Source organism: Lissotriton vulgaris, chromosome 9, assembly GCF_964263255.1.
Source record: "Lissotriton vulgaris chromosome 9, aLisVul1.2, whole genome shotgun sequence".
NCBI lineage: Eukaryota > Metazoa > Chordata > Amphibia > Caudata > Salamandridae > Lissotriton > Lissotriton vulgaris.
The window spans coordinates 862,951,928-862,964,945 of NC_141697.1; the positions used below are offsets into that span (position 1 = coordinate 862,951,928).

The 13,018-nt window shown below is 41.8% G+C and overlaps 1 protein-coding gene across 1 annotated transcript in view; it reads left to right on the forward strand.

The window, feature by feature from the left end:
- Positions 1–13,018, forward strand: part of LOC147692378 (cytochrome P450 2G1-like) — an 847,409-nt gene that overhangs the window by 700,106 nt on the left and 134,285 nt on the right. The window contains exon 7 of the mRNA XM_086938602.1: positions 11,378–11,565. Coding sequence (XP_086794728.1) covers positions 11,378–11,565 — 188 coding nt within the window. The remainder of the gene's footprint in view (positions 1–11,377; positions 11,566–13,018) is intronic.

Genomic DNA, 13,018 nt, shown 5'->3' on the forward strand with positions numbered 1-13,018 from the left:
TACTCCAGAGCTGAGAACACTCAGGAAGGGCTGCAAAAGGATGGAGCGGATTTGGAGGAAGGACTGGAGTGAAAACAGCCGCACAGAATATCGGGTGGCTCTCGGTACCTATAAATCTGCCATTAAGGCAGCGAAGGCTGTGTTTTTCGAGGAGAGAATAGGTCTCTCTTCTAACTCCTCGAAGGAATCCTTCAGGGTTATCAGAGAACTCCTGCAAACTCCTGAACCCCCGGTTACTCACGACAACCCACGTGAGAAATGTTTCGAACTTGATTCTTTCTTCAAGACCAAAGTTGAAAATATCTTGGCATCTCTTCCTCAGCTAGCCCAGGAGACACACTTGGGTGGCAGCCTAGGGCCTTGTCCCGGGCCGCGGGCAGTGGAGCTGGATTCCTTTGGTCTAGTTATGGTGGAGGAAGCTCTCGGGGTTCTGGCGACTGTGAAGAGTGGGTCACCGAGAGACCCTGTACCGATGAAATACCTGAAGCAGGTCGCCTCTACCATCGGCGGCCCTGTGACTGACCTTATAAATCTTTCTTTCTCCAAAGGAGTGGTGCCCCCCAGCTGGAAGGGAGCGGTGGTTAAGGCCCTCTTGAAGAAGCCTAGCCTGGACCCCGCTGACCTTGCTAATTTTAGGCCCATCTCTCTGCTCCCTGGAATTAGCAAGGTGGCGGAGAAACTCGTAAACAGGCGCCTATCGGGTTTTTTGGAATCCAATTTCTTCCTGGGTGATTCCCAAACGGGTTTTCGCCCTAGTCAGGGGACGGACACTGCCCTGCTCGCAGTCGTGGAGAATGCCAGGAGCATTTTGGATTCAGGGGGATCGGTGGCAGTGATCCTCCTGGACCTTAGTGCGGCATTTGACACCGTAGACCACCAGGTGTTACTCCAACGGCTAGCGGGGGTGGGGGTCTCTGGGATGGCCCTGAAATGGTTCGCATCATTTCTGGAGGGCCGGACGTTTGAGGTTTGGGAAGGCCAGGAGAAATCAACATCTGTCCCTCTCCAGTGTGGGGTGCCACAGGGCTCATCGTTGAGCCCTACATTGTTCAACATTTATATGGCCCCACTGGAGAGTGTGGTGCTGCCACTGGGTATCAAGATCATCAGCTACGCTGATGATACCCAGCTGGTGGTAGGGCTCCCCCAGTCGGCAAACCAACCCGACCGGCTGCACACCTGTTTATCTCAGATCTTTACGTGGATGTGCAGCTCAGCACTCAAACTTAACGGTTCGAAAACCGAACTGATGATGCTGGGGAACTCCCCTCCCTCCCTCTCACCGAGCAGCTGGCCCAGCTGCCTGGGAGTGGCACCCACCCCCAAACAGCAGATTAAGAGCTTGGGGGTGTGGCTGGAGCAGGACCTTTCTTTTAGGACACACGCTAAAAAAACAGCAGGCGTGTGCTTTGGTCTGCTTCGGGCGGCCCGGAAGATCTTACCTCTTCTCCCGATGTCCTCGAGGAGACTGCTAATCCAGGGACTCATCATCTCACGGCTGGATTTCAGCAACGCGCTGTTTCTGGGGGCCCCAGAAACAACCCTAAACAAACTGCAGCAAGTACAAAATGCTGCTGCTAGGCTCTTGACGGATCTTCCTAGGCGTCAATCTGCCCGCCCGGCGCTTAAGGCGCTTCACTGGCTTCCTGTCAGAGAGAGGGTGAATTTTAAAGCACTTTGCATGGCCCACAAAATCCTGCAGGGCAAAGGGCCACCTATCCTACGGGAGATGGTTCAACCCTACAAGGCCCCTTGTACCTTGCGCTTGGTTCACCAACATCTGCTGCAAGTTGCGAGAGTGAGGAAGGCCAGGACTGGCGGCAGAATATTTTCCATAAACGTTGCAACTCTGTGGAACTCCCTTCCATTATTCCTTTGCTCTGAAACGAGTACTTTACGTTTCCGAAAACTTTTAAAGACTCACCTGTTCCCTGCCTAATGCCGCTATCTTTTGTTATGGTGCCTCTTTCTGGAAGAGCGCGGGGATGCCCAAGGGTAACCAGGCGCGTTATAAAACTAAGTAATAATAATAATATTAATAATAATAATAATAATAATAATAATAATAATAATAATAATAATAATAAATAATAATAATAACGTAAATGCGTCTCCTGAATAAGGCAAATTTGGGTTGGGCTAGCTCTAAGTATTTCATCACCAATCTTTGTCTATGGGGGCATCTCAACCCGTTAACATTCCATGAGATAAACTTTACCTCGCTTCTCAATGGGAGAATTCCTGCCATCTGAGGATGAGACCCAGAACAAACGGACAATTATAAAGGTGTGATTGAGGACATTTGTTTAGATTTTTTCCCACTGCTCCACACCCCGTGAAACCCACCACCTCCCCCTCAAGCCCCCTGTGAACCCCCCCCCTTGAGAAACCCTCCCTTCTGTTAGGCTGGAGCCTATTCGTCCCTCGGGCATTTAATAAAAAATAAAAAAGATTTACTTTTACATTTCGATCACAAGTCTCACTGGCTAGGGGCCCCCCCTTACTTCCACCTTCACCTTCTTATAACCCACCCTCGTTTTTTATCTTATCTATGTTTATGTTTATGTGTATGTTTAGGTGATTTGTATTGCGTGCAAATACCCTGAGGTGTCTCGGCGCATAAGATTATGATTCGGGCAAAAAGGCGCTAGAGAGGAATCATTGATTAAAAAGCCAGGTTTTCAGTTGTTGCCTGAAGACTGTGAGAGTGGGACTAGTTTTGATGGAGAGAGGAAGAGTGTTCCAAAGCCAAGGGGTGGCGACTAGGAAACGTCTGTCTCCCCAAGAAGAGGTTTTTGTCCGTGGGATTGGTAAAAGGCAGGTTGAGGATGAGCGGAGGGGTCTGCTGGGGGTATAAATGAGGAAAGCATTCTTTAGGAACCGAGGTCCTAAGTTGTGAATGGCTTTGTAAGCTATACAGAGCGCTTTGAATTTAATACGGCTTCTGACACGCAGCCAATGAAGATGACGTATGGCCGCGGTGATGGAATTGTATTTGGGGATGCCGAGTAGGACTCTGGCTGGCGCATTTTGGATCGATTGGAGCTTATTCAGGACCTTTTCTTGAGCATTGAGGAAGAGGGCGTTACAGTAATCCATCTTGGAGAAGATGAGGGTAGTGATGAGGGTTTTTCTTGCAGATGCTGGGAGATATGGAAGTAGCTTCTTGATTTTTCTTAAGGTATGAAAGGATGAGGAAACCACTGTGTTTACATGATGGTGAAACAGGAGTTTATTGTCGAACATAACTCTGAGGTTTCTGACCTTGGCAACAGGTTCTGGTAGGGGACCCATTTTGTTTGGCCACCAGGTGGAAGACCATCCAGGGGAGAGGCTGCCAAAGGTCATGACCTCGGTCTTCTCTGAGTTTAATTTTAAACAATTGCTCGACATCCAGGAGCTGATAGCTAGCATACCCTCCTGGAATCTGGATGGAACTGGTGCCCCATCCTTATGAAGTGTGATCCGTTAAAAACTGATAACATCCCTTAGGGCACTCTTGTCTTGGGCAAATCCTCCTCTAGTAATTGAAAGAAGACAAAACTGTTTTCCAAATGTTTATTTTCTCCTTTTGTTTAGGTATAACATATTCTTTTCAAAATCAATAGCGTTTCCATTTTGGACATATAATTCATTCCATTTCATATATGGTTGGTTCGCTCCAATGCATTTCGGGCTGAGCCCTTCGTCTGGGAGCATCTAAACAAAACGACATATGGTATTCTAAGTATGACATTGTAACTACAAAACTCAATATAAGCCATACGTACTGCTTTAAATGTGCATTCTAAACATGAACATTCTAAACATGAAGTGAAGTTCAAAAGCTGTAAGTGCAGGATTAAAAAAATCATACATTCAGTAAGAGTTAATCAGGGTAAATAAAAAGCGGCATGTGGTTGTTTAACCAGCGTGTAATTAAGAAAATTTCTCGTGCGTTATTGTAAGTGTAAAGTAGACGTTAAAGGAAGTGCCCTTAAAGGTAAATGTGATGATTCTACGAAGATCGTGAGCAAACAATTATAGTTAAACCAAAGTAACAAATACGTTGAGCGGCGCTAGAGTGAAGTTCAATAGGCGCTATCAACGCGCGCCAACCAAGCTATAAATCATCCAGCGGGTTTGCTTACTCATATATTCCATGGATAGCGGCATAAAGATACGATGTCCTCAGTTCGTGGGAAAATCAACTACGGGTGAATATCGGGTCAGTTTTCATGCGGGGAATCAGGAAGTGAAATAGTCACGTGGGTATTTTAAAACATGGTAATAGAGGTAGGACTAAAGTAAACACTACCGATGTAAGTAAAATATCCTGCATATGTTCTCGGTACCGATACTATTATGAAATCGAAATCTAGCAGTATAAACATCATATCAACATCATGAAAATACAAATCAGACATTATGAAATGATAAACATCATCATTAAAGAATTACGGGCCAAATGGAGTTTCAGAACAGAACACCCACAAACAGTGGGGTAAATTATAAGTAACATGCAAACTCAATCCGTTCGTTTAGTCCATTCGGTTTGACCGAATTAAGTTTGTAAATCCAATAATTTTCGCGTTGCAATAAAGTTCTATTATTGTCTTTTCCTTCCGTTTTATCTATGGTTTCTAGCACCATGAATATCAATTGGGAAATGTTATGATTCATTTCACTGAAATGGCTTGCCACAGATGATTTCAAGTTTTTAGTTCTGATATTGGACTTGTGCTCATTGAGGCGAGTCTTTAGTTTATGTTCAGTCTTCCCAATATATACCATACCACAGGGGCATTTTAATAAGTATATAAGATTGTTGGTATCACAAGTAGCCATGACTCTTACTGGGATATCATAACCTTTCATTGGATGGGGGACTTTAGTTCCTGGAATAATGTTGTGGCAATTATTGCAATTATTGCATGGTCTTGTTCCTCGTGAAACCTGTTGCATTTGTTTAGATTGTGTAAGGATTTCTCCTACATTTCTTCCTCTAGTGTAGGCGAATAGAGGTTTGGATTTGAACATGTCTTGAAAGTCTGGTTCCACTTGTAGTATTGGCCAATGTTTTAGTATAATGTTTTTGTACAACAAACTCACATTGGAGAATTTTGATACAATGACCATCCGATCATCTGCAATTTTGTTTTGAGGTGGTTTTAGCAGATCCGTTCGTTGAATTTCATCTACTTGATTTCTTGCTGTGATTAGTATCTGTTCAGGGTACCCTCTTTCTCTGAATCGGTCAAGCATTTCCTCCATTCTTATTTCTGCTACATCAGGTTCAGATGAAATGCGTTTTACCCGAAGTAATTGCGATTTGGGCAAGTGTCTTTTCAAGGAAGTTTGATGAAAACTGGTGTAGTGTAGGAGATTATTCCGATCTGTCGGTTTCCGAAAGATGTCCGTAGTAAATTGGTTATTTTTTAGCGAAATAACAGTATCCATAAATGTGATGGTTTCTGAATTGATCACCCAGGTAAATTGAATTCGTTGGTTGACTGAATTTAGATTTGTCAAAGCTTGTTCTAAACTTTCTTTGGTGTCTTTCCATAGAAAAAACAAGTCGTCGATGTAACGCGCATACATTTTTAAATGTCTTTTTTCATATTGGGTTAGTCCAAATGTGGATTTGTTCGAACTCACCCATGAAGGTGTTGGCGTATATTGGAGCTGCGCTGTTTCCCATACTGGTGCCCACGAGTTGCAGAAACCAATCATTCTCATATTTTAAATAACTATGATATAGTGTAAACATAGTTAATTCCATCAGAAACACTTTCATTGATTCTTCTAGTTCCAATTTGAGAATTGCTTGTCCAATAGCCTCGATGCCATCCTGGTGTGGGATTGAAGTATATAGGGAAGATACGTCTGCTGTGCATAACCATAACTTTTCATTAGGGTCTATTTTGATATTCTGTAGTTTGCGCAAAAAGTCTGTAGTACCTCGGATATAGCTGGTAAGCGATTGTACCATCGGCTGGAGAATGGCGATGCAAACATTGGCCTACAGGTTGGTGGATACTTCCACAAGTCGAAACTATCGGTCGTATCGGTGGGTCCATCACATTTTTGTGTATCTTGGGAGCTGCGTATATCACTGGACTTTTTGGATTACTCTTTATTAGAAAGTTCCTCGTTCTCCGATTGATGGTACCAAGAGTAAATGCCTTATCTACAATTTCTTGTAGATAAGGCATTTACTCTTGGTACCATCAATCAGAGAACGAGGAACTTTCTAATAAAGAGTAATCCAAAAAGTCCAGTGATATACACAGCTCCCAAGATACACAAAAATTTGATGGACCCACCCATACGACCGATAGTTTCGACTTGTGGAAGTATCCACCAACCTGTAGTCCAATTTTTGGATCGCCATCTCCAGCCGATGGTACAATCTCTTACCAGCTATATCCGAGATACTACAGACTTTTTGCGCAAACTACAGAATATCAAAATAGACCCTAATGAAAAGTTATGGTTATGCACAGCAGACGTATCTTCCCTATATACTTCAATCCCACACCAGGAGGGCATTGAGGCTATTGAACAAGCAATTCTCAAATTGGAAGTAGAAGAATCAATGAAAGTGTTTCTAATGGAATTAACCATGTTTACACTATATCATAGTTATTTTAAATATGAGAATGATTGGTTTCTGCAGCTCGTGGGCACCAGTATGGGAAACAGCGCAGCTCCAATATACGCCAACACCTTCATGGGTGAGTTCGAACAAATCCACATTTGGACTAACCCAATATGGAAAAGACATTTAAAAATGTGTGCGCGTTACATCGACAACTTGTTTTTTCTATGGAAAGACACCAAAGAAAGTTTAGAACAAGCTTTGCCAAATCTAAATTCAGTCAACCAACGAATTCAATTTACCTGGGTGATCAATTCAGAAACCATCACATTTTTGGATACTGTTATTTCGCAAAAAAATAACCAATTTACTACGGACATCTTTCGGAAACAGACAGATCGGAATAATCTCCTACACTACACCAGTTTTCATCAAACTTCCTTGAAAAGACACTTGCCCAAATCGCAATTACTTCAGGTGAAACGCATTGCATCTGAACCTGATGTAGCAGAAATAAGAATGGAGGAAATGCTTGACCGATTCAGAGAAAGAGGGTACCCAGAACAGATACTAATCACAGCAAGAAATCAAGTAGATGAAATTCAACGAACGGATCTGCTAAAACCACCTCAAAACAAAATTGCAGATGATCGGATGGTCATTGTATCAAAATTCTCCAATGTGAGTTTGTTGTACAAAAACATTATACTAAAACATTGGCCAATACTACAAGTGGAACCAGACTTTCAAGACATGTTCAAATCCAAACCTCTATCCGCCTACACTAGAGGAAGAAATGTAGGAGAAATCCTTAAACAATCTAAACAAATGCAACAGGTTTCACGAGAAAGAAGACCATGCAATAATTGCAATAATTGCCACTATTATTCCAGGAACTAAAGTCACCCATCCAATGAAAGGTTATGATATCCCAGTGAGAGTCACGGCTACTTGTGATACCAACAATCTTATATACTTATTAAAATGCCCCTGTGGTATGGTATATATTGGGAAGACTGAACGTAAACTAAAGACTCACCTCAATGAGCACAAGTCCAATATCAGAACTAAAAACTTGAAATCATCTGTGGCAAGCCATTTCATTGAAATGAATCATAACATTTCCCAATTGAAATTCATGGTGCTAGAAACCATAGATAAAACGGAAGGAAAAGACAATAATAAAACTTTATTGCAACGAGAAAATTATTGGATTTACAAACTTAATTCAGTCAAACCGAATGGACTCAACGAACGGATTGAGTTTGCATGTTACTTATAATTTACCCCACTGTTTGTGGGTGTTCTGTTCTGAAACTCCATGTGGCCCGTAATTCTTTAATGATGATGTTTATCATTTCATAATGTCTGATTTGTATTTTCATGATGTTGATATGATGTTTATACTGCTAGATTTCGATTTCATAATAGTATCGGTACCGAAAACATATGCAGGATATTTTACTTACATCGGTAGTGTTTACTTTAGTCCTACCTCTATTACCATGTTTTAAAATACCCACGTGACTATTTCACTTCCTGATTCCCCGCATGAAAACTGACCCGATATTCACCCGTAGTTGATTTTCCCGCGAACTGAGGACATCGTAACTTTATGCCGCTATCCATGGAATATATGAGTAAGCAAACCCGCTCGATGATTTATAGCTTGGTTGGCGCGCGTTGATAGCGCTTATTGAACTTCACTCTAGCGCCGCTCGGCGTATTTGTTACTTTGGTTTAACTATAATTGTTTGCTCACGATCTTCGTAGAATCATCACATTTACCTTTAAGAGCACTTCCTTTAACGTCTACTTTACACTTACAATAACGCACGAGAAATTTTCTTAATTACACGCTGGTTAAACAACCACATGCCGCTTTTTATTTACCCTGATTAACTCTTACTGAATGTATGATTTTTTTAATCCTGCACTTACAGCTTTTGAACTTCAATTAATGTTTAGAATGTTCATGTTTAGAATGCACATTTAAAGCAGTACGTATGGCTTATATTGAGTTTTGTAATTACAATGTCATACTTAGAATACCATATGTCGTTTTGTTTAGATGCTCCCAGACGAAGGGCTCAGCCCGAAATGCATTGGAGCGAACCAACCATATATGAAATGGAATGAAATATATGTCCAAAATGGAAACGCTATTGATTTTGAAAAGAATATGTTATACCTAAACAAAAGGAGAAAATAAACCTTTGGAAAACAGTTTTGTCTTCTTTCAATTACTAGAGGAGGATTTGCCCAAGACAGGAGTGCCCTAAGGGATGTTATCAGTTTTTAACGGATCACACTTCATATACCTTGACTATTTGCCCAAGGGTGGAGGGCGATACCATAGGAGCACCCTTTGAACGTAGAACAGTATTATTGAACTTGAATTGAAACCAGGAGTGCACGGGCCAACAAACATTTCAATATGCCCCATCCTTATGCACAGCCAACACTAGCTCGGTGTCGTCGGCATAGGTGGTTAAACTCAGCCCATGTGCTTTGATGACCCTCGCCAAGTCCGACACATATATGTTAAATATTGTCGGACTCAGCGAGGATCCCTGGGGCACCCCACACGGAAGAGCAAAGATGTGCGAATAAAAAGTGCCCAGCTTTACAGTTTGGGTGCGGTTGGCAAGAAAAGAGGCAAGAAGGTCCTTTGCTAAATGGTTAATCCCTAAGGTTGAGACACGGTCGATCAGGGTGGAATGATCGACCGTGTCAAAGGCAGCGGATAGATCCAAGAGTATAAGGACCGCAGCCCCTCCTTGATCTAAAATTGCCCTGATCTCATTGGTCGCCTTTATCAGGGCAGTTTATTTACCGTGGCCCTGCCTAAACCCGAATTGGGTGTCATCTATAAGAGCTCTATAAGAGCATGGACCTCCTCAAATCAACAATCCATACACATGTGTTTATTCCACATAATGCGCAGTGATGCAAGAAACCTCAGTTGTGCCTTAGCCCCCAACTTATTCAAATCCTCCATTCTTTTGCTCAACTCCCAATGTTTTGTGGCAGTAATGTGGGATACATCAGCTCTAATAGAAAAGGAGAAGGGATTAGAGAAGGATTTGGATGTTATAATTCCTTCCTTTAAAGCCGATGATAAAATTGCCTCTTTGACGGTGTATGTGAGGAAGTTAACTAAAATGTTCCTAGGCTTCTGCTTTGCTGGATTTCTTTTGAACGGGTCACAGTGCACCTGTTGTACTTCCTGAGCAAGATCTATGTTCAGGGAGTTTTTTAACACTGTTTCTTTTAGCAGGGTCATCACAAACCCCCTGATATATGCAACTTCAAGCGCTTTAGGGCCATTAATCAGTCTCAGATTGTTCTTCCTTGTGTGGTTCTCCAAACGCTTAACATCTTACTTCAGTTCCTTATTCTGGCTTGCAAGTTTAGCCATTTCCGTTGTAGAGGTATGGAGTGCCTCCTTAATTCTTGGAATCTCCAGCTCCAATGCGCCATTTCTTAATGAAACCTCCTCCAAATTCTGTGCTAACACCACACAAGATGCTTGAATTGCTACCTGGTTTGTCTCCGAAATTGTGAACCTGTTCCCCATCTCGTCCTAAAGACCCAATAAGATTTCTGCCAAAGACCCAGACGAAGTCACTGGATTCGCAGACTCAGGGAGAGGATCTTGTTGACTATTGTGAACATCGTGAACCGCTAAAGCAGTAAACCTATTTGAAATGCCGACTGAAAGATGAATGGCAGAGAGAAAGTTCCCAGAGCTCTCCGCCTCTGCTAAACCATTCAGGGAACCAGGGGTGTCCGTTGACTGCATATTGCTTTGAGAGGTAGCTAACAGGCTGGGAGACTTAAGATGGAAGGAGTCTAATAATATATCAGGTTGCAGCCTGCTGGGACAGAGAAAGCGATCCTTATTAGGGCCCCGGGTTGTAGATGAAGACAAGACCTTATCGAATGATTTTAAAGAGAGGGTTATTTTAACTTTTGAGGTCGATGCTTTCTTGCCCCTACCCCTCCCTCTTCATTTGACTCCAACAGCAGACTCTGTATTAACACCCTTAATCTTAGTCTGCTTGGCTGACACTTGAACTTCAGAGATAGGTGGAGAGACTTGAGTAGGCAGAGAAGGCAGAGCTATATCGATTTTAGGGGAGTAATGAGCCGCCCTAGTGCGCGAGGTGTATCTTCAAAGTTTAGGTGGCGAAAGACTAACTTGCTGAGCTTCGCATGTCTCCATACAGTAGGCAATCACCTCTTCCTTGCTGGATGCCCGGGTGACCTCAAGAGACTTGCCTTGTTGGCACAGATGCACACAACTAGAGTAAAAGTCTTGCAAAAGCCCAAAGATACCCTTACCTTTGTTACAGGTATACATATCAGCCTTTTTGCCAAAACTGGACTCCAAACGCCCTACCTGGAAGACACTCTGAGCCGCACCTTTTCCTACACCACTGCTGATCTTTACAGTCACATTCATTAATAATAAATCCACAAGAAGGTAGCTGTGAGGGAAAACAAAATTGCAAGCTAAATGAGAAAAGACAACTTCACGTTAAAGAAATGCAGGCCTAGTCATGCTAACATTAATATGAAATACTAAATGTGCATGTTTAACATGTGACTATCAGTGCACCTACAACTACAAATAAAATAAAAGATTATTAATAATTCAGGATCACACTCATATCATATTTTTTATAGATGTTCTCCTTCAAATCTAATTGAGACTATCAATATTCCAAGAAACCTGTGTAGTATGTTCTTGCTGTAATGCCTTGGTTAATCATTCTATGCATTTCTCAACAGAGAAGCTACACGAGGAGATATACAGAGTCATTGGTCCTAACAGGAGCCCTGCCTTTGAAGACAGAGTGAATATGCCATACACAGAGGCTGTGATCCACGAGATTCAAAGATTCAGTAATGTGATACCATTAAATGTTCCACATTCAGTGACAAAGGATACTCAATTCAGAGGATACATGCTCCCAAAGGTCAGTTATTGTGAATGATTTTAGTGACTCCAGCAATGTATGGTCAATGTTGTGTGGCTGGTCCACACAAGCTGTGATTATCCCTACCCCGGTGGAGGCTGAATAGGAATGGCTCCATGTGGGACATGTCACCAGTCCACACATGCCAAAGCTGTTACATGCCTGATTCATGCCCTCAGATACCCAATGCCCTATAATACGCAGATTCTCATATCTTTGTAGTGATTTGTGAGGAGCAAGGACAATGTGTTAAGTACCACAAGCATGGATGCACTGTGTTGTCAGCACACAGGCCATTTCATATTCAACCTACTACTATTGTGTACCCATACTGTAGCTCAGCATGTTTCACCATTGAAAACATTTGGCCAATTACCTGCAAGATACATCACAACATACTCAAATATCTGAGATCAACAGCATGCATGCACACATTCATCACGTGGAGTAAGCATGAATTGATGAACATCTAGCTAAGAATCCATACAAAAATGTATGGACTGACTATTGGGTATATAAAGGACCACATGCTCTTGTTTTACTTACATTATGTGATCTATGTTAAAGTGTTCCAGGAATGCCCATGTATCATACTTGGAGAAGTGCCAAACATGTCTGTTGAATTGGAGGTAGCTAGCCAAGCTTTGTCTAAGTTTCAGCTACCTGGCACAGAGTCAATCTATGCTGCTATGTGTGTGGCATTGTGTATATGCCATAACAGTGAAGAATTGTGAGGCCAAAAACATGTACTGCACTCACTCATTCACATAGGTGATTGGCCATAGATTTAACCGGATACATGACAATACCTAGGGACTACCTAGATAGACCATGTGTTCAATTCCATGTGTACCCAACATCATTCTTCAGAATATGTCTTCATATGCACACAGGTATATATTTATGAGGCCGGAAACTGCCATGTCCTTTACCTTCAAGGCCAAGATCATGATGGTTGGTCATGATTTGTTCCATACATTTTACTTTTGGGATGGACATGCAACTTGTGGTGGTAATAGTAATTAATGTTTAAACAAGCAGATACCTCTGAAACCATAAATGAGACTTTACTTCTGCCACAGTAGTCCTTTTTATTAACTCTGGGCTCCAATGATTTTCTATTTCTCTTTCAGTTTTTTAGATTGAAGGTTCCTACCACAAAATATATTAAAACATACCCTCTATGTTTTTTCAAAAGCAACTGACATAAACAATTAACAAAAACTATATTTACAATACATACATATGCTGTATCACTAACCACACTTAGATTTCTTCACACATAAAAAAACATATATAACAACAGCAAGCACAATTGTAATGATCCCTTCAATTTTTCAAAGAATAAACTTCTCATCCGAACTTTTTAGTCCTACTAAGTTGTGTCTAGTATTTGGACCTTTATTCCTTTATGTCCTCAATTTTATATATTCACAATGTAGTGTAGTTCCTA